General features: G+C 47.6%; 1 protein-coding gene across 2 annotated transcripts in view; it reads left to right on the top strand.

Annotated features, from left to right (window-relative positions):
- Positions 1–21,667, top strand: part of LOC139317354 (zinc finger protein 777-like) — a 50,278-nt gene extending 28,611 nt beyond the window's left edge. Inside the window, exons 1-6 of one of the 2 annotated variants that reach the window (XM_070944373.1) lie at positions 11,634–11,764; positions 12,752–13,147; positions 18,308–18,434; positions 19,051–19,164; positions 19,615–19,806; positions 20,248–21,667. In XM_070944373.1, coding sequence (XP_070800474.1) covers positions 12,800–13,147; positions 18,308–18,434; positions 19,051–19,164; positions 19,615–19,806; positions 20,248–21,362 — 1,896 coding nt within the window. In that variant the 5' untranslated portion in view covers positions 11,634–11,764; positions 12,752–12,799 and the 3' untranslated portion in view covers positions 21,363–21,667. Of the gene's footprint in view, positions 1–11,633; positions 11,765–12,751; positions 13,148–18,307; positions 18,435–19,050; positions 19,165–19,614; positions 19,807–20,247 lie in introns of those variants that run through there. The other variant, XM_070944372.1, reaches the window with a different exon arrangement.
- The last annotated feature ends 388 nt before the right edge of the window (positions 21,668–22,055 follow it).

The raw sequence follows: 22,055 nt of genomic DNA, 5'->3' as shown, positions 1-22,055 counted from the left end.
TGGAAAAATATGTTTCCCCCCATTGTTATGTTGCATGTATTTATATTTATTTATCAAATTTATTTGGCTGTCCGCCTTACAGACAGATGGCAAGCAACCAAAAATTTATAAAAATTTGATTTTTTAAAAAAATTAAAAATATTTCTTTGCGGCCTATATCTGTCTTTCCTCTTGCAAGCACCCAAATCAGCAAATTATTTTATTTATTTTAATTTTATTTATTTTAATTTTATTTATTTTTATTAGTCATATTTCTATGCTGCCCACTCTCCGAGGACTCTGGGCAGCTTACACCAAAGACAGTATACTAAATAGCATATTGCCCCCAACAATCTGGGTCCTCATTTTACCCACCTCGGAAGGATGGAAGGCTGAGTCAACCTTGAGTCAGTGAGATTTGATCCGCTGATCTGATGAACTAGCAGTCAGCTGAAGTAGCTGCAGTACTGCACTCTAACCACTGCGCCACCTCGGCTTATGAGGTGGTGCAGATGAGAAATGAGAAAACACTGATTTTTTAAAAAACGAGTCCCCAAGAGCCAATCAGAAAGCAGCAACACGTCCACGAATAAAATTAAAATTACTCCAGGACTCCAAGGAAAGAGGAGGAACAGCACTCCTGGATTGGGAACTTTATTACCAAGCGGCAGGACTAGTATGGGTTAAAGATTGGATGGAGTTGAATAACAGCAGAATATTATCTATTGAAGGCCATGACTTACAAACGGGCTGGCATTCCTTTTTATGGGATGAAAAGTACAAGTCACATACCTATTTTAAAAGACATACACTTAGAAATGCTTTATTACTAACTTGGCTAAAAATTAAAAAACAACAATATACAAAAATCCCGATTTGGTTTTCACCTTCAGAAGCCCTAAAACACCCAAACCTTACAGAACCCAAAAATATAATTAGATATAAAGACCTAATTGACCATCAAGGAAAACTGAAATCCAAACAACAATTGGAAACAGAGTTAAATAGAGAAATCAATTGGTGGACCTTCTCACAGATACAATCAAAACATAAGGAATACATAAAAACGTATGAAATATGTAAAGAAAAACAGGAACTAGATAAAATTATATTAGATTCTGGAGAGAAATTAATTAGTAAAATTTACAAATTTCTGTTGAGATATAAGATGGAGGAGTTAAAAATCCGATTAAATGGATGCAAAACTTTAAATACTCAATAGAATTGGAGAGATGGGAAGAATTCTGGGAAATGAACACAAAAACAACATTGGCGGTGGCATACAAGGAGAATCAGCTAAAGATGTTTTACAGGTGGCATATGTCACCTACAAGATTGGCCAAAATAAACCCGAAAAACAGTTCGGTGTGTTGGAAATGCAAGAATCCACAAGGCACCTTTTACCACCTATGGTGGACATGCCCGGCAGCAAAGAAATTTTGGTCCAATATTAAGAAATGGCTAGAACAAATCACCAAACTACAAATAGATAAGAAACCCGAAACCTTTCTGTTAGGAATTTTCACAAAAACCTACCCCAAAGAAATAAAATACTTGTTAATACATATTTTAACGGCAGCAAGGATAATATATGCCAAAAATTGGAAACTGGAAAAAACCCCAACGGAAGAAGAAATAATAGATAAAATTACACAATGTGCTGAAATGGACAGGCTGACAAAAGAGCTAAAGGAAAAAGAAGACATTGAATTTTATAAAGTCTGGAATAAATGGTATCAATGGCATATGGCTACTATGGAAGAAATATAACTAGAAGTCAGATAGAATAGAAGTACAAGTGTGCACATAAATACTTCCTTATGGGCGAATAAACCTACAGAGAGAAACTCAGAAAGCGAAGGTATAATCTGAACATATAATATACAGATTATTAAAGCAGAAGTCTTAGAGAGCAGAAGAGAGGAGAGGGAAAAAAGGCAATAAGAAACTATTAAGATGTAAGGGAATAAGTATAACTGTATTACTTGAAAGACCATTATGAAGCAAACGCTTCAAATGATTGTTTACTTATAATTGTTTATTGTATAATGTATTTTTATGTTTTTGTCATATGTGTTTTATGTGTTTTATATCTGTTTTAATAAAGTTTATAAATTAAAAAAAAAAAGCAGCAACAGTGTGGTTTATTCAGGGACCATTCCCAGTTACAACGTCCCTGGGGAAAAAAAAGGGACCGAGGACTGTTTGTGTCACGCTTAAGGACCATCGTGGCCTCAAAATTCCCACGCTTGGCAACTGACTCGTATTTACGATGGTTGCAGTGATCCCCTTTCTGACCAGCAAAGTCGTTGGGAGAAACTGGATTCGCTTAACGTCCCCAGGGGGTGTCACGTGATCCGCTCTTGTGACCCAAAGTCCGATGCACTTAACCATTGTGGCAAGAAACGTTGGAGAATGGGGTGAGAGCCACTTCAGAAAGGTCTTGCTTAGCGACGTGAATTTGGGGCTCCCTTTTGGTCGTAACTCGAGGACTTTCTGTATTTGGCATTTTGTTTACAAAATGATAGTGCCTCTTTTATGGAATTCCCTTCCAAGGAGAGAATTTAAAACCCGGGGGAAAATCAGACACCTGTCATTCATTGATGAATGACAGGTGTCTTGATTTTTTTTCAAACTTTTAAATTGGCTTTTGATTGTATTTTAATTTATATTGTTTGACTGTCTTGCAGCTCCCTAATTTACGGGGTGTCATTATTTTGCCTTTTTAAAAATTTTTATTGGATTTTTATTTTTAAATATACATCAATATCAATACATGAATACATTTCAAATGCTTTCATGTATTGATATTGATGTATATTTAAAAATAAAAATCCAATAAAAATTAAAAATGTGGCTTTCAACAATAGAAGCCTTAACACATCCAAATATTGTGAATTTGGGGGAATATTGTTAGATACAAAGATATTTTAACAGAACAGTGCGAATTGAAACAAAAGCAAGACTTAGAGAAGCAAGGGATTGAGATAGATTGGTATACGAGAGTACAAATACAATCAAGATATGACATGGATCACAAACAGTACGGTTTTAATCTCGGGAAATCAGAATTGGATGAGATATTGACAGGAACAGATGAAAAAATGATTAAGAAATTATATAATTATTTGTTGCAAGTTAGATTAGAAGATGAAGTAAAAGAAACAATGATAGCATGGGCAAAAAATTTTGGTTATACAATTGAATTGGAGAAATGGCAACAATTATGGGAGAGAAATTATAAATTAACAATGGCAACAGCATATAAAGAAAATTTGTGTAAGATGTTTTATAGATGGCGTATGCCACCGGAAAGACTAGCTAAAATGTTTAAAGATAAATCAGCTAAATGTTGGAAATGTCATCAATTGCCAGGATCATATGTAGTGGACGTGTAAAGAGGCAAAGAATTATTGGGTTAAAATACAGATATGGTTAGAGGGAATGTTACAGCAATGTATTGAGCCAAGACCAGAGACATTTTTATTGGGGAATATTACCGGAGAAGTATAGTAGTAGTAGTAGTAGTAGTAGTAGTAGTAGTAGTAGTAGTAGTAATAATAATAATAATAATAATAATAATAATAATAATTTTATTTCTATACCGCCCTTCTCCCGAAGGACTCAGGGCGGTGTACAGCCAATTTAAAAACACAGGGCACAACAATGATTAAAAATTAAAATAATTAAATAAATTTGGCTGATTTAAAACCCCAACAATTAAAATACCCCAATTTAAAATTATTATATTGATAGCCCTGCCTGGCGGAACAACAGGGTCTTCAGTGCGCAGCAAAACACCCGGAGGTCGGAGATCTTACGTATTTCCGGGGGCAGTTCATTCCACAGGGCTGGGGCTCCCACAGAGAAGGCCCTCCCCCTGGGTGTCACCAGCCGACATAACTTGGCTGATGGCACCCTGAGGAGACCCTCTCTGTGGGAACGGACTGGTCAGTGGGAGGCTATTGGTGGCAGAAGACGGTAGTAAAGAAGATACATATTTGATTATTCATATAATAACTGTGGCTAGAATAGTATTTGCAAAAAATTGGAAAACTGATAAAATGGACTGCGCATGCCCCAAGATGGCGACACCCGTTTAAATTGCGTCTAGGGATGGGTGGCTCGTGGACTGGCAGGGGTCTTCTGGGGCTGCCATGAACATCGGCAACCCCTTTTCCAGTTGGAGGAGTCTCTCCCCAGCCTGATGAGGGCTTTTTCGCCCTCCGGAACCTCGCAGCTGGGGAGAAGTGAGCGGAAGACGGCGCGGGTGGAAGAACGCCGAGGCTGAACGCCGACAGCCTGTCTGCATCGGCTCCGCTGTTTTTTTCTTCCTGTTTGGCCGAGGCGGCGGCGGCCAGAGCATTGGCGGCGGCGGCGGTGATGCCCAGTGAGCTCCCCCCTGACCCTGGATGCCCCTGGGGGTTTCTTTTGGATGTTCCGGGGGCGCTGGGGAACGCTGGGAGCTCGGGTGTGGCCGGCGCCGAGGACGAGGCTGTGGCAATGGCGGCTGCTGCGTGGCAACCAGGTCGAGGGCGGTGGTGGCTGATGATGGTGCTGGAGAGCTGGAGAGCTGTTGGCGTTGGAGGAGAGGAGAGGAACATCAAGCCTCGACATTGAAATGGGGGAGTTGAACCCCATTGTGCTCAGGGGTTGAAGGATACATGGCTGACATTAAGGGCTTGTGTGGAAAGACCTGGGGTTGGAGAGGCTGGTGGACGGCTCAAGTATTGGGTCGCTATGGATGGCCTCCCCCCCCTCTCCCTTTTTCTGGCCCTGTTATCGGCCTATCGGCCAATGTGGACTTTCTTCCCCAGAGCTTGGGACCTGGCTCTGTCTTTCGTCCTGTCTCCTGGCTGTATGGAGGACAAGGCAGTTGCGGGAGGATGGATGGAGCCAGCTCCAGACGACGTTCGCCGCGGATGGGACTCATCTTTCCAGGGCCAGGAAGGCCAAACCACCATGAGAGGGTGGTTTTTGGACTTTTTCTGACTTTTTCCATCTTGCCTTGATTAGGATGGCCAACCACCGTGAGAGGGTGGTTGGATAGTTCCCCTCAGCTGGACTGAACGTGAGGACTCCTACCCATTACCGTGAGAGGGTAATGGTGACTCTTCCAATGAACTTAGTCTTGCTTCCTGGACATTTGAAACCATCATTATAGACCCCTAGGCCATGTCTATGCCAAACTTGTATTATCACTCTAGTGTTAAAATGTATTCTAGGGCAAAGCTTCTTGCGCTGCGAGATTCCCCCCTCTCGCAGGCCTGGCCCTCTATGTTATCGAGGGCCCACCTTAATGACGGATTTTGGGACCCCGAGAGGTGGCATGTCGCAAAAAGGGGATTGAGGGGTTTTTTAAAGACTTTTTTAAATAGACTTTTAAGGGGTTCTGAGGGGGGGGGAGGTTATGTGGGTTTGGGGGAAAACCCACGGGGGTTGGAGACCAGTCCGGCTGCTATTAATGGTGCTGTAGGGGGTGCGGACTCTGGGGGAAAGGGGACTGTTAGAATGCCCTCTAGTGAGGGCTTCTCTATTAACACGCTGAGTGGGAGGGACAGGTATGGCGGGAGCAGGGGGCCATATCATGTGGTGGGGGCACGTGCTCGCTATCTGCGAGCGATTGCGTGCCCCGGTCCCCTTAGCTCTTCCCGTTCCCCAGGCTGCTCAGAGTCTCAGCGCCCGAGTCTCCAGCTGATGTTATGTAATGCCAGGTCCGTAGTAAATAAAGCCCCCCTCATTTGTGATCTTATTCAGGAGGGGGGAGCGGACCTGACAGGTATCACGGAGACCTGGTTGGGCCATGAGGGGGGAGTTCCCCTCGTGGAGATGTGCCCATCAGGCTTCCGTGCATTTCATCAGCCGAGAGCTCAGGGCAGGGGTGGGGGGGGTGGCGGTCATTCTAAGAGAAGGTCTTGATCCGAGGGAGACCACTGTACCTCAGATAGCCGGATTTGAGTCCCTTTTTGTGAAGTGGGGCTGTGGAGTACAGATGGGCTTGTTGATCGCGTACCTGGCTCCCTGCCATGTGGCAACGGCCCTGCCCGAACTCCTCAATGTTATAGCCGAGGTGGCGGCTGATACTCCCAGACTTGTGGTCATGGGGGATTTCAACCTGCCATCCATCGGTGAAACATCTGAGGTAGCTCGGGAGTTCATGGCTTCCATGACGGCCATGGACCTGACCCAAGTAATTCACGGCCATACTCATATGGGGGGACACACTCTGGACTTAGTTTTTATCTCTGGTAAGTGGTTGAGTGGCCTTGATATAGGGGATGTAGATATCGAACCCTTGTCATGGTCTGACCACTCGCTCCTTCGACTTGACTTTCTGACCGCCGTACCCCGTCGCAGGGAGGCGGAACCGACCAGGTGGTTCCGCCCCAGGCGCCTGATGGACCCTGATAGGTTCCAGATGGAGCTTGGGCCATTTCCTGAGACTCTAGCTCATGACTCGGCTGATGACCTGGTGGCCGCCTGGGATAGGGCGGCTGCCGGGGCTTTGGACCGGGTCGTGCCTTTGCGGCCTCTGACCCGGCACCGAACTCACTTAGCTCCTTGGTTTTCCGAGGAGCTGAGGGAGATGAAGCGCCGGAAAAGACGCCTAGAGAGCGGTTGGAGGGCCAGTCGTTCCGAGTCTGACTTGACACTGGTAAGGTCTCATATTAAGACCTACCTAGTGGCGATAAAAGCGGCAAAATCTAGCTATTTTGCCGCTCTTATCGCGTCATCAGATAACCGCCCAGCCGCCCTGTTTAGGGTGACCCGCTCCCTCCTCCATCTGGGAGCGCGGGAGGACCCCTTGCAGGGCCGAGTTGAGGATTTTGTACAGTATCTGGATGATAAAATAACTCAGATTCGGGAAGACTTGGCCGCCGACTGGGTTAGTTCAGATGAGATGACTGAGGCAGGCCTTGAGAGTGTTATCTGGGAGGAGTTCGATCCTGTGGCTCCCGAGGACGTGGACAGGATCTTGGGACGGCTGAACGCAACCACATGTTTATTGGACCTGTGTCCCTCCTGGTTGGTTCTGGCTTCCCGGGAGGTTACACGAGGCTGGCTCCAGGGGATTATTAACGCTTCTTTGAGCGAGGGTGTCCTGCCGGCCGCCTTGAAAGAGGCGGTGGTGAGGCCTCTCCTCAAGAAGCCATCCCTGGATCCGGCTGTTTTGGCTAACTATCGTCCAGTCTCCAACCTTCGCTTTATTGCGAAGGTTGTTGAGAGTGTGGTGGCGCGACAGCTTCCCCAGTACCTGGATGAAGCTGTCTATCTGGATCTGCTCCAGTCTGGCTTCAGACCTGGGTACAGCACGGAAACGGCATTGGTCGCGTTGGTGGATGATCTCTGGAGGGCCCGGGATAGGGGCTATTCCTCTATCCTGGTCCTATTAGACCTCTCAGCGGCTTTTGATACCATCGACCATGGTATCATGTTGCGCCGGCTGGAGGGACTGGGAGTGGGGGGCACCGTTTTGCGGTGGTTCTCCTCCTATCTCTCCGACTGGTCGCAATCCGTGTTGACAGGGGGGCAGCGGTCGACCCCAAGGCGCCTTGTTTGTGGGGTGCCGCAAGGGTCGGTCCTCTCGCCCCTCCTGTTCAACGTTTATGTGAAGCCGCTGGGTGAGATCATCTGTGGTTTTGGGGTGGAGTTCCATCAGTACGCTGATGATACTCAGCTGTACATTTCCACCCCAGACCATCCCAATGATGCCTTGGAAGTGATGTCCCAGTGCCTGGAGGCCGTGCGGGTCTGGATGGGGAGAAACGGGCTTCGACTCAACCCTTCCAAGACCGAGTGGCTGTGGCTGCCGGCATCCCGGTATAGCCAGCTGACGCCATCGCTGGTTATTGGGGGCGAATCATTGGCCCCCACGGAGAGGGCCCGCAACTTGGGTGTCCTCCTGGATGCGCGGCTGTCTTTAGAAGGGCATATGACAGCCGTGGCCAGGGGGGCTTTTTGTCAGGTTTGCCTGATACGCCAGTTGCGCCCCTTTCTGGACCGGGACTCCTTACGCACGGTCACTCAAGCACTCGTCACTTCTCGTCTGGACTATTGTAACGCTCTCTACATGGGGCTCCCCTTGGGGTACACCCGGAGGCGCCAACTGGTGCAGAATGCGGCCGCGCGGGGGATTATGGGAGCGACGGGGCGCTCCCATGTGACTCCTCTCCTGCGCGAGCTGCATTGGCTTCCAGTGGACTTCCGGGTGCGCTTCAAGGTGTTGGTGATCACCTTTAAAGCGCTCCATGGCTTAGGGCCAGAGTACTTACGGGACCGCCTTCTGCCACCAATAGCCTCCCACCGGCCGGTTCGCTCCCACAGAGAGGGCCTCCTTAGGGTGCCGTCGGCCAGACAATGCCGGCTGACGACCCCCAGCAGGAGAGCCTTCTCTGTGGTGGCACCTACCCTATGGAACAATCTACCCCCCGAGATACGAGTGATCTCCGACCTCAGGACTTTTCGTCGGGCCCTAAAAACTTATTTTTTTAAGTTAGCCGGTCTGTCTTGATTTTAGGGTTAGTTTTAAAATTTTAATATTGATTTTAATTGACAAGTTTTAAATTATGGGCCAAATTTATAAATTATTTTAACTTTATTTTTTAACTGTGATGTTATGTACAGATGTTTTTATCTTGGCTGTTCACCGCCCTGAGTCCGAAAGGAGAAGGGCGGTATAGAAATTTGAATAATAAATAAATGAATAATAAATAAATAAAATCCCATCGGAAGGTGAAATAATAAAGAAAATTTTAGAATGTGCAGAAATGAACAGATTGACATTGAGAATAAAAGATAAAGAGGAATCGATGTATTTCAAGACATGGGGAAAATTTTATGATTGGTTAGGAAAGAAATATGAATAAAGGTACAGCGATAAAATGGATAGGGAAAAGACAAATAAGAGAAAACATAATAAAAAGAATAGAAACCCAGATGACGCCTAGGTAAATGAAAATGGGGGAAGGGTGGGGGAAAGGAAAAAGTGTTGCTATAAAAAAGTGCATGAATGATGAAATAGTTGTACTTATTAAATAAATTGAAATGAAGATGTATATAAATAGAAAATTGGGGCTTCTCGGATACCATTCTAGATTGAATTGAAAATGGAAACAAGGGAGTGGGAAAAGAGAGGAGTAGAGAAAGGGTAGGAGGGGAGAAGAGAGGAAAGGAGAGAGGGATAGAAAAGAGAGAAAAGGAAAGGAATAAAGGGGAGGGGAAAAAAGAGTAGGAGAGAGGGTTAGAAAAGGAAGAAGAACAGGGAAGGAGAGGAGGAATGAAGAAAGTAGAAAGGGTCAGAAGAAGGAAGAGAAGGGAAGACAAAAAGGGAAAGTTGTGGTAAAATAAAAGAGAGGAAATGGTAAAAGGGCAGCCCCGAACAATTAATAATAATTAAAAATAGTTAAAAGATGAGATGAATGATTAATGATGGATAAGAGACTGTACATTTAAATATGTTTATGAGAAATAAAAATAAAAACTTCAAAAAAAATATGTATTCATGTACATTTTGCCTCTGATTGAATAAATTTTGATTCAAATTATATTTCGAGTGTGTTGTCCTCGAGTTACAACAGTTCATTTAGTGCAGGGGTCCTCAAACTTTTTAAACGGGGCCAATTCACAGTCCCTCAGACCGTTCGGGGGGCCCAAATCGGCTGGGTGGGCGTGGCTAGGTGGTCATGTGGCTAGGTGGGAGTGGCTAGGTCATGTGGCTAGGTGGGCGTGGCCAATTTAACAGTCTATTGAACAATGCACACAAATTAAACTTTAATTTGTTTTGCTCCTGGGGGTGTTTTTTTTTGCTTTTGTTTGCATGGTGCTCTTTTGGTTGCCTTTTCTTTTTATTAGATCACTTTTTTAGTTGTTTAGGAGTCTAGTGGTCCACTTCAGGAAACTCAGTTATGCAGCAATTCTTCTCAGCCCCAAGGAGCTTGAGAATTCTCTCTCTCTCTCTCTCCCTCTCTCTTTCTCTCTCTCCCCCTCTCTTTCTCCTTCTCTCTTTCTCTTTCTCTCTTTTTTTCTCTCTCTCTTTCTTTCTCTCTCTTTCTCTTTCCCCTCTCTCTCTCCTTCTCTCTCTGTCTCTGTCCCTCTCCGTTTCTCTCTCTCTGTCTCTCTCTGTCTATCTCTATCTTCTGGAGGTGGGGAAGGTGAAAAATGGGCCGTTTTTGCCTGTTTTTTGGCCTCCTTTCACACCCCCCCACCCCCACAAGCATTCTGCAGGCTAAAACCAGGCAAAAACGGCTCGGTTTTTGGCCAAAAATGGGCCGGTTTTGCCTGTTTTTGGTCGTCCTTTCAAACACCCCCCCCCACCACCTCCACAAGCATTCTGCAGGTCAAAATTGTTGAGCTTATTTTTTGGTTCCAGCCCGCAGGGCTCCCGAAGGCAAGTCCTGCGCTCTGCTGAAGGGTGGGTGGGGCGATGTGGGAGGGGCAACCTTGTGGTATTGTGCAGGCCGGATTAATTGCTTCAGCGGGCCACATGCGGCCTGCGGGCCGTAGTTTGAGGACCCATGATTTAGTGACTGTTCTAAAGTCCCTTTTTTCAGGGCCGTTCAAAGTTGGAACGGCCCTGAAAAAAGGGACTTAATGACTGTTTTTCACACTTAATGACCATCATGGCATCCCGAGGCCGACGGGATGAAAATTCAGACACTGGGAAACTGACTCGTATTTACGACGGTCGTAGTAGTAGTCATAACTTTCCCTCATCTTGATCCAGGGATTTTCCTACACCTTTGCTTTACGCTGTTTTTATTTAAGCCTCCCCGAAGAAGCTTCTGGTTAATCGGAGGTTCCCTTGTAGTTAACTGTGGTTACCATTTTTGGAATAAGTCAGGATATTAATTGTGATTGAAAATAGTGGTTTCATATCCTGGACTGAAAATAATAAACTCTGTTTCCTGATTTGGTCGAAAGGAAGACTATAATAATTAGAAGCTTTCTGGTTTGAACCATTAGACAGGAAGGAAGAAGGAAGGAAGGAAGGAAGGAAGGAAGGAAGGAAAAAGGAAGAGAGGGAAGAAGGAAATAGTGAATGAATTGAATGAAGGAAAAGAGTAGGAAGGAAGAAAAAGAAATTGATAGGAAAAGAAGAGAAGGAAGAAGGAAGGGAGGAAGGAAGGAAGAAGGAAAAAGGAAGGGACGGAAGAAGGAAATAGTGAATGAATTGAAGGAAGGAAGGAAGAAGGAAGGAAGGAAGGAAAAGAAATGGGATAGGAAGAGAAGAGAGAAGGAAGGGAGGGAAGGAGAGAATGAATGAAGGAAAAAGGAAGGAAGGGGAAGGGAGGGTAGAAGGAAATAAATGAATTAAGGAAGAAGGAAGGAAGAAGGAAGGATGGATGGAAACGGAAGGGAGGGAAGGAAGGAAGGAAAAGAATGGGTAAAGAAAGGAAAAAGGAAACAAGTAAATGAAGGAAGGCAGGAAGGAAGGAAAAAAGAGAAAGGGAGGGAAGGAGGAAGTGAAAGAAGGAAGGAAGGAAGAAAAGGAAGGAAAAGAAAGGAAAGGGAAGGAAAAGGAAGGGAAGGGAGAGGTAATGAATTAATGATGGAAGGAACGGAAGGAAAGGAAGGAAAAAAGGAAAGAAAGAAAAAAGAAAGAAAATGCAGGTTTCCAATTAATTTCCCTTGCCTATTATGCTGTTATCCGATTCCTCAACATAATTAAAAATTATTTAGTCTTCTCTCTTCCAAGGACAGAAACCTTCAGCTAGAGAGGATTCCGTGGAAAGCCATACTGAGAGTCCTCGACTTACAACTGCATCTGGCGCCAGCATTTCCATCAGTAAGCGAAGCGGCTCTTAAGCAAGTCCCACCTGTTTAAACAACCTTCCCCCCCTGCTCCTTAAGTGAGCCGCTGCAGTTGTTAAGTGAATTGTGTGGCCATTAAGCGAATCCTTGACTTGGCTTGCCCGAAGCCGGCTGGGAAGGTCACAAAAGGAGACCCCCGGGACTCTCCAACCGTCATAAATATGAGTCAGTTGCAGAGCACCTTGATTTTTGATCCCATGACCATGGGGATGCGGTGATGGTTGTAAGCACGAGGACCTGGTCGTGAATCTGTGTTTTCAGTGCCGCTGCAACTTCAAGCGGTCACTAAGTGAACAGTTGTAAATCAAGGGCTATCTGTCTTGATAGTCTTTTTTTCCAGGGAATTGGAATTTAAATTTAATAATAAAATTAAAATTGGGAAGATGTCCATTTTCACATACAGCTAGTCCTTGACTTACAACCACAATCGAGCCCCAAAATTTCTGGGGTCAAAAAGGGAGACATTTGCTAAGGGAATTTTGACTCAACCTTCCATCATTCCGAGGTGGGTAAAATGAGGACCCAGATTGTTGGGGGCAATATGCTGATTTTGTAAACCTCTTAGAGAGGGCTGTAAAGCACTATGAAGTGGTATATAAGTCTAAGTGCTATTGCTATTGCTATTTTGCCCCATTTTGCGACCTTTCCTGCCGTGGTTGTTAAGTGAATCATTGCAGTTGTTAAGTGAGTCACACGCTTAAGTGAATCCAGCTTCCTGCTTATCGGAAGGTCACAAAAGGGGTTCACGGGATGCTGTGACCATCGTAAATACGAGCTGGTAGCCTAGCGTCGGAATTTTGACAGGTTGTAGGTGTGAAAAAACGGTCCCTTTTTGGGGGGCCATTGTAACTGAGCGGTGACTAAACCAAGTGTCGTAAGTCAAGGAATAGTACTGGGAGGTGTGGCGTTGTCGTAAGCAGCAGTGCACCCTCCTAAATTGTCCTCTCTCCATCCTCCCCAGCAGGCATCTCAACGGGATGCAGCACCCGCCTGTCATCGTCTTCCGCCGATGCCCGCCGATTCCAACCAAATCTTCAACCGGGAGGATCAAGTGGCTGAGATCGCCCTGACCTTGGTGGCTTCCTTCCAAGCCATGGAGAAGAAGGTGGATTCACACACCACCCGCCTTCTGGACCTGGAAGGCAGAACCGGGAGGGTGGAGAAGAAGGTTCTGGATTGTGAGAAGATGGCGGGGGAGATCGGCGGCCGGCTAGAGAACAAGTGGGCTGCGTTGGGGACCCTCATTCAAGAATACGGCCTGCTTCAACGCCGCTTGGAAAACATGGAGAACCTGTTGAAGAACCGTAACTTCTGGATCCTGCGCTTCCCGCCAGGCTCCAAGGGCGAGACCCCAAAAGTAGGTTTGGCTCATGACATTCGTTGACATAGATCAGGGGTCCTCAAACTTTTTAAACGGGGCCAATTCACAGTCCCTCAGACCGTTCGGGGGGCCCAAATCGGCTGGGTGGGCGTGGCTAGGTGGTCATGTGGCTAGGTGGGAGTGGCTAGGTCATGTGGCTAGGTGGGCGTGGCCAATTTAACAGTCTATTGAACAATGCACACAAATTAAACTTTAATTTGCTTTGCTCCTGGGGGTGTTTTTTTTGCTTTTGTTTGCATGGTGCTCTTTTGGTTGCCTTTTCTTTTTATTAGATCGCTTTTTTAGTTGTTTAGGAGTCTAGTGGTCCACTTCAGGAAACTCAGTTATGCAGCAATTCTTCTCAGCCCCAAGGAGCTTGAGAATTCTCTCTCTCTCTCTCTCCCTCTCTCTTTCTCTCTCTCCCCCTCTCTTTCTCCTTCTCTCTTTCTCTTTCTCTTTCTCTCTTTTTCTCTCTCTCTCTTTCTTTCTCTCTCTTTCTCTTTCCCCTCTCTCTCTCCTTCTCTCTCTTTCTGTCTCTGTCCCTCTCTGTTTCTCTTTCTTTCTTTCTTTCTTTCTTTCTTTCTTTCTTTCTTTCTTTCTTTCTTTCTTCTCTCTCTCTCTCTCTCTCTCTCTCTCTCTCTCTCTCTCTCTCTCTCTTTCTTTCTTTCTTTCTTTCTCTCTCTCTTTCTGTCTCTCTCTCTATATCTATCTTCTGGAGGTGGGGAAGGTGAAAAACGGGCCGTTTTTGCCTGTTTTTTGGGCTCCTTTCACCCCCACCCCCCACCCCACCCCCACAAGCATTCTGCAGGCTAAAACCAGGCAAAAACGGCTCAGTTTTTGGCCCAAAATGGGCCGTTTTTGCCTGTTTTTTGGCCTCCTTTCACCCCCCCCCCCACCCCCACAAGCATACTGCAGGCTAAAACCAGGCAAAAACATCTCAGTTTTTGGCCAAAAATGGGCCAGTTTTGCCTGTTTTTTGGCCTCCTTTCAAACACCACCCCCCCACCTCCACAAGCATTCTGCAGGTCAAAATTGTTGAGCTTATTTTTTGGTTCCAGCCCGCAGGGCTCCCAAAGGCAAGTCCTGCGCTCTGCTGAAGGCTGGGTGGGGCGATGTGGGAGGGGCAACCTCATGGTACTCTGCGGGCCAGATTAATTGCTTCAGCGGGCCACATGCGGCCCGCAGGCCGTAGTTTGAGGACCCATGACATAGATCGAGAGTTCCCAACTCCCGGCCAGTGACCATGGGGATGCTTGGAAGGGTCATTGGCATGAAAAACGGACATAGGTCACTTTTTTTTGATGCCATTGTAACTTTGAATGGTTGCTAAGCGTGCTGTTGTAGTACTGCCTGTAGACGGATGAGGTTTGCGAAGCTGCGAGATCGCGTTGAATTTTTGCCTACATTTTTGCCATCTCAGCTCATTAACCCCCTGAATGTTTCAGTTGTCGGGAAATTTGGGGGTGTTTCCCACGTTTGAAATGAGAAGTTACCGTGTTTCCATAAAAATAAGACTCGGTTTTATACTTTTTTTGGCTGCAAAGTAAGCACTTTACTAGGGCTTATTTTCAGGGAGACATGGTTTCAGGGTGATTAGCCCGATTGGGTGTCCCGGCGCGCGCACAAGAGGTGGCAAGCACGCGGGGACCGATGGTATCCGGCAGCAACTGCAGCCCGCCGGTCCCTTGGCGCACTCTGGGGCTAACCCGGAAATAAGCCCTAGCCTGATTTTTAAGCATGCATCTAATATAAGCCCTACCCCAAAAATAAGCCCCAGTGAAGGGGGCTGGGCATGGCCAGCCCAGGAGGCGGCGAGCACACTTGGGTCAATGGTGTCTGGCTGCAGCCCACACAACATGGGTGAGTTGATTCCCTTTCCAAGAAGCAGACGGAGGCAGAGGCGTGAGGGGGGAGGCACGTGATCCGGACATGCTACGCGGGCTGCAGCAAAGCCAGAGTGGGCAGGTGGCCACAAGAGTCTTGTCTTCGCCCTGCGGCACTGGCAGCAGATGGAGGCAGAAGCGTGGGGCGGAAGGCAGGTGATCCTGGCGCACCACGGGCAAGCCGAGAAAACACGAAGACGAGGCTCTTGTGGCCGGCTGCTGTTCCGGCCCACCGACCCTTGGTTTTCTCGCGTGGCGCGTCCAGATTGTGTGCCTTCCACTGCACCTCTGCCTCTGCCTGCTGCTTGGACAGGTAATCAACTCACCTGCATTGTGCGGGCTATGGCTGCTGCCGGACACTGTCTGCCCGCACAACTTCCCACCTCCTTTGCTGGCCACACCAACCCCCATTTACTAGGGCTTATTTTTGGAGAAACACGGTAGGAAGTATGACAACATTTTTGGTGTTTCGCAACAAGGGACCCACCATTGTTTGCAGTGAAGCCTTGACACACAACAGGTCATGGCCAGTCGACATGGGTTTTGATGGTTTCGTACGAATCTCCTTAAAATCCAGGTGGTCCCTTGGGGAGGCTGTCCCCATGATGCGTTTCGTGCGGAAATGGCACTCGGGCTTGAAATGTGATCAGATCAGAAATAAATGATGACCTCACCAGATCCCACCACTGGGGAGAACCAGCAAGGAAGAGGGAGGGATCCAATTTTAGCACAGAGCATGAAGCCACGTGTCTCCGTTGTTAAGCATTTATTTATGTCCCATTGCTCATAAGGTTATCCAAAACGTTGAAATACTGTATTTTCCGGCGTATAAGTCGACTGGGCGTATAAAACGACCCCCGACTTTTCCTGTTAAAATATAGGGTTTGGGCTATACTCGCCGTATAAGACTGCCCCTCTTCCAACGCACACCAAATAAAAATTAAAAAACATCAACTGGCTCACCTACAATGTAAAAGCAGCTGTGCTAGACCCAAAAAGGTCCCTGCAACAAGCAGGAACCTCACACAGCCACAAAAAGCCCAAAAACCCAACTTTCACACTTTACACACACAAAATTCCACATACAGCTTTGTGAGATTTAGTGTGTTTGTGTAGTTAGAGTGAAACACTACAGAAAGACACTAAATCTCAGAAAGCTGCACAAATATTATTTTATTTTATTTTATTTTTATTTTTATATGAAAGCTAAATTTAAAACTTCCTAAACTTTAAATGGCTAGGTCTAAAAAAGAACAATTTAAAAAAAACCCAATTAACTATTTTTTTTAAAGCTCCCAAAGGGAAAAAAAACCCTTACCCAATAGAACAGGGGTCTCCAACCTTGGCAACTTTAAGACTTGTAGACTTCAACTCCCAGAATTCCTCAGCCAGCTTTGTTTTGCTGGCTGAGGAATTCTGGGAGTTGAAGTCCACAACTCCCTGCCTGCTTGATTGCAGGCAGGGAGTTGCTTGCTGATGGAATGGATTCAGGCAAGCGAAGCAAGGCAAGCGAAGCAAGGCAAGCAAGCTGGAGGGGGAAAACTTTTTCCCTTCTCCATGGCTCTGGCGATCCCAACTGAGTTGCCTGATTAGCAGGCAACTCAGCTGGGATCGTCAGAGCTTGGATCGCCAGAGCCATTTAAGGCTCGTCAGAGCCTTTCGGGCTGGTCTGCCTGGTTACAGGAGAATGACATCCGGCGTATAAGACGACCCCCGACTTTTGAGAAGATTTTCATGTGTTAAAAAGTCGTCTTATACGCTGGAAAATACGGTATTCGTAGTTCCTAGCAGTGTTTCTCAACCTTGGCATGATGTGAGGACTTCAACTCCCAGAATTCCCCAGGCAGGGGAACCTCCTCCTAACCTTGCTTCTTCAGGATAAACATAGGCACCAATAGTAGAGAGTATTTGGGGTTGAACTGGATGGATCCTTGGTTCTCTCCAAGCTGGGTGCTTTTCTTGCAGACGTTTCATGACCCAACTAGGTGATATCAACAGTGCTAGATGGGGGGAGGAGGGGTTGTGGAGAGGAGGAGGGTTAGGGTTAGGGTTAGGGGGTCCTTGGTGCTCTCTGAACTTGGCTGTTTTCTGGCAGATGTTTCATGATGTAATTCCTCCTCCTCCTCCTCCTACCCCTCCCCTCCCCTCCTTTCCTTCCTCCAGCACTGATGATGTTCCCTAGTTGTGTAATGAAATGTCTGCAAGAAAACCACCAAGCACCAAGGACCCCCCAGTCCCTCCCTCCCACCCTCCCTCCCTTCCTTCCTCTTTCTTGTAGTACTGATGAAGTTCCCTAGTTGGGTCATGAAATGTCTGCAAGAAAACCAGCCAGCTCATAGAGAATCAAGGACCGCCCAGTCCTTTTCTTCATCCTCCACCTCCTCCTCCTCCTCGCCACAAACACCCCTCCTTTCTAGCACTGATGATGTTACCTAGTAGGGTCACAAAATGTCTGCAAGGAAACCACCCAGCTCAGAGAGCACCAAGGACCTCTCATTTCAACCCCGAGCTCCAAATATTCTCCTTTATTGAGAATGAGCCATGTTTGCCTGGCTGACCCTGGATATGGGAGGGAGAAGGAAGGAAGGAAGGAAGGAAGGAGGGAGGGAGGGAGTGAAGGAAGGAAGGAAGGAAGGAAGGAAGGAAGGAAGGAAGGAAGGAAGGAAGGAAGGAAGGAAGGAAGGAAGGAAGTGTTGGATGCTTATCCTACGGTTGGGTAGGTAATATATAGAAAACTATGTTCTGTAACTTTAACTGCTACAAGATGACTAATTGGCTGTGCTAAGCAGACATAAAAGAAGGCAGGAAGTTCATTCACTTCTGCTCCTGCTATTAGAAGGTTGAATTGCTGAAAGGAACTGTGTCGGTGTTACTGAAGAGAACTGGAATTGTAAGCAAACTATGTGTTTGTGTTGAACCGTGATTATTTGAAGAAGTGTTATCTTTGTTTTGAGAAGCCAAGTTTGTTTTACTACAAGTAAAGACTGTTTATTTTTCTTTAAACGTTCAGAGTCTGTGAGTATCTGTGTGTTTTGCTAAGCAACGTATCTATTCGCTGTCTGGTCCGTTGCACCACTTTGCAAAGGGCAGTTTTACCCTCAACAAGAAGGAAGGAAGGAAGGAAGGAAGGAAGGAAGGAAGGAAGGAAGGAAGGAAGGAAGGAAGGAGATGGATGGATGGATGGATGGATGTGGAAGGAAGGAAGGAAAGAAAGGAAGGTTTTAGTTTTCGCTGTCAGGGATCAATGCTGAGGGTGCCAACTTTGTGGTTCCAGGTGCCGGTGACCTTTGATGACATGTCTGTCTACTTCAACGAGAAGGAATGGGAGAAACTGGAAGAATGGCAGAAGGAACTCTATAAGAATTTGATGAAGGGCAACCACCAGTCCTTGGTCTCTTTGGGTAAGGGGGCACAGCTCTTGCTCCAGTTTGGGTGGGGTGCAATTCACCAGGAATAAAGGAGAAAATTCCTAAGAGCGAGGGCAATTGAGCAGTGGAACTGCTTGCAACCAAAAGTTGTGGGTTCTTCATCGCTGGAGGTTTTGAAGAAGAGACTGGACAGCCACCTGTCTGAAATGGTCTGGGGTCTCTTGCTTGAGCAGGGGGTTGGATTAGAGGACCTCCTAGGTCTCTTCCAACTCTGTCATTCTATGATTCTGGAAGGGTCTTCTTGAGCTGAGGGTTAGACTAGATGACCTCCAAGATCCCTTGCAACATTCTTTGATTCTGTAGGAGTCTCCTGCTGGAGCAGGGGGTTGGACTAGATTCCCTCCCTCCCCTTTCTTCCTTCCTTTCTCCCTCCCCTCACTTCCTCCCTCTTTCTCCCATCTCAATGTCACTTCCTTTAATTGCCGTGGGGCCCAGCAAGCTGTCTTTCTCCTCAAGCACACCTTATGCTTCTCTGCTTCTGCCGCCTCCCCGCACCTGACCTCCAGAGCAGTCCTTTGAACCCATGTCTTGTCACCTGGCCTAGATCCAAGGGTTGACCCCTCTCTTTTCCTCCCCTCCCCCGGCACAGATTATGCTATTTCCAAGCCAGGCGTCTTGTCCCAGAGCGAGCGGGCGACCGACTCATGTCATGGAGACGATCAGGATTCGGAACAACAGGGAATCCTCCCCGATGCCACAGCAGGTGAGTTCCAGCCTCTGTTGGGGAGAGAATTGCAAGGAAATTAAATGAAATCCTTTAAGAGGGGTGGACTTCAACTCCCAGAATCTCCCAGGATGCATTAAGAGGGGAGGACTCCAACTCCCAGAATTGTTAAGGGAATCGCTGTCGTTGTCAAGTTAGTAACCCGGTCGTTAAGCGAATCTGGCTTCCCCATTGACCTTCTTTGTCAGTCGGTCGCAAAAGTTGATCACGTGACCCCGGGAGAGTGCCACCGTCATAAAGATAAGTCAATTCGCCAAGCGTCTGAATTGTGACCACGTCCACACAAAGGTTGTAAGTGTGGAAATGGCCCTAAGTCGCTTTTTTCAGGGCCGTTGTAACTTTGAACAGTCGCTAAACAAACCATTGTAAATTGCGAGGACCAGCTGTACTGGACCAATCGAAGCTTTTCTGACGTTTTCCTCCCTGCAGCCGGCATCAGGGTGGTGATCAAAACAGAAGAGCCTCATTCTGACGAATGTCCCGGAGACTTGGAGCCACACCAGATGTCCAGGAGTTTGGAGGGAGATTTCCAGGGCCTGGACCCAAAAGCCCCCTGCGGCAGCCCCTACAGTGCGGCCACCCTGTTGGGAAACTTTGCCAGGAACAACCTTGAGGAAGGAAGTGAGTACAATGTGAACTTTGGTGAGATCAAGAGAGTTACTGTGCAGCACAGCAACTGCACGGGTGAGTAGAGAATCCCCCAGCCGGCGTGCTTTAAGAGGGGTGGATTTCAACTCCCAGAATTCCCCAGCCAGTGTGCTTTAAAAGACGTGGACTTCAACTCCCAGAATCCCCCAGCTGACATGCTTTAGGTGGGGTCGACTTCAACTCCCAGAATTCCCCAGCCAGCATGCTTTGGTCATAAGTCAAGGACTACCTGTACTTAAATATCCTGAGAGACTCTGGAATGTTTTACAGAGTTTCTGTGTTCGAAAACAGCAATCTCCTCGATTCGTCCTCCTGCCCGTCCCAGGAAGTTTTGAGCCCTAAATGGTTTTTCTTCTCGCCGCACAATGCTGCATCAAACCCCGATTTTTTTTTTGCTTTTCTGTTTCTTGTAAGATGACGGGATCGTAATCAAAATGGAGGAAGAAGAGGAGGAGGAGGAGGAAGACCCCGTCAGTTTGGAGACCCGGGGGTTGTTTTCGTCCCAGGCCGAGCCGCCTTGCTCGCTGACTTGCAACGTGGAGGTTCTCCGGGAGGAACAGAGGGTGACCAAGCCACCCCGACCCACCGTGGGGATCTGTGCCCCGCTCTGCGAGAGAGACAACAGCATTGAAGCACGGCCAGTCACCCTGCAACAGCGAAACCGGACCCGCGAGCGGCCGTACATCTGTCAGGACTGCGGCAAGAGCTTCATGCTGCGGATCAACTACATAATCCATCAGCGTAACCACCTCAAGGAGGGGCCCTACGAGTGCCACGCCTGTGACCTCAGCTTCCGTATCAAGCAGCAGTACCTCCTGCACCAGCGGCTGCACACGGCGCGGCGTGGGGTCACCCCGCCACACCGCCGTGGACAGACCTACCCTAACAAGCGCAGCTTCAAGCAACAGCCCCAGCCGCCCACACCGCCCGGCAAGCCATACAAGTGCAGCGAGTGCAACAGCAGCTTCAGCCACAAGTCAAGCCTGAGCAAGCACCAGATCACACACGTCGGTGAGCGCCCGTACTCATGCAGCGAGTGCCGGAAGAGCTTCCGGCTGCAGATTTCACTGGCCATGCACCAGCGGGTGCACGCCAGCAAAACCGAGCTGTCCTTCATCTGCCCACAGTGCGGGAAGGCCTTCAGCCGGCCGTCCCACCTGCTGCGGCACCAGCGGACTCACACTGGTGAGCGGCCATACAAGTGCAGCTTGTGTGACAAGACCTTCAGCGAGAAGTCAAAGCTGACCAACCACTACCGGGTCCACACCCGTGAGCGGCCCCACGCCTGCAGCGAGTGTGGCAAGGGCTTCATCCGCAAGCACCATCTGCTCGAACACCAGCGTATCCACACGGGTGAGCGGCCGTACCACTGTGCCGAGTGCGGGAAGAATTTCACCCAGAAGCATCACCTGCTCGAACACCAGCGGGCGCACACCGGCGAACGGCCGTATCCGTGTACAGAGTGCGCCAAGTGCTTCCGCTACAAGCAGTCACTCAAGTATCACTTGCGGACACACACGGGGGAGTGAGGGGCCGTCCCTGTTTCCTGCCCCAGCCTCCCCAAAGCCAGCCCTGGTTTTCCTTGACAGACGATTTAATCGGGGAGAGGGGGAAGGACTTCCTGCAGAGATACATACCTCTCTGCCCACTGGAGCACTGAATCGGGGTCCCTCCCTCCAAGCCAGTAACGGGTTACTGGCTCAACTAACCCTCATTTCTTCCGACACCGTAACCTTGATGGACACAAACTATATTCTCCATGCTTCTGGCTTCCTTGACCCCTCCCCCTCCTGTTCTTTTTGATAATAAATGTGGACCCTGATTTATTTGGTAAGCATCTGCTTAAACCTCTGGCTTTCTTTCCTTTGGTTATTAAGGGGGGGGCCTTCCCTGAAATACCAGTGGGAAGTGCAGAGCCATCGGTAGCAAGAATGATGGGCTTCGGGGAAGCCCCCACAGCAATTTGTTCCTAGGATCCCAGAGTCTTCAGCAACGCCTACGGAAAAGGATACAGCCCAGCCTTATTTTATCTTCCTTCTGGCTGTTGTATAGTTAGCCCTTGAGTTACGACCACCATTGAGCCCAACATTTCTGTCACTGAGAAAGACAGGGATGTGAGCTTTGCTTCATTATACAACCTCTTTTGCCACACTTTTAAGTGAATCCCTGCAGTTGTTCAGATACGTTTCCCTGAAAATAAGGCAGGGTCTTATTTTCTTTTG

The sequence above is a fragment of the Pituophis catenifer genome, unplaced genomic scaffold (assembly GCF_029215685.1).
Source record: "Pituophis catenifer annectens isolate HBS135680 unplaced genomic scaffold, rPitCat1.0.hap2 SCAF_5, whole genome shotgun sequence".
Taxonomy (NCBI): domain Eukaryota; kingdom Metazoa; phylum Chordata; class Lepidosauria; order Squamata; family Colubridae; genus Pituophis; species Pituophis catenifer.
Note: the sequence above shows the minus strand (reverse complement) of the source record. Positions and strands in the feature narration are given on the sequence as shown.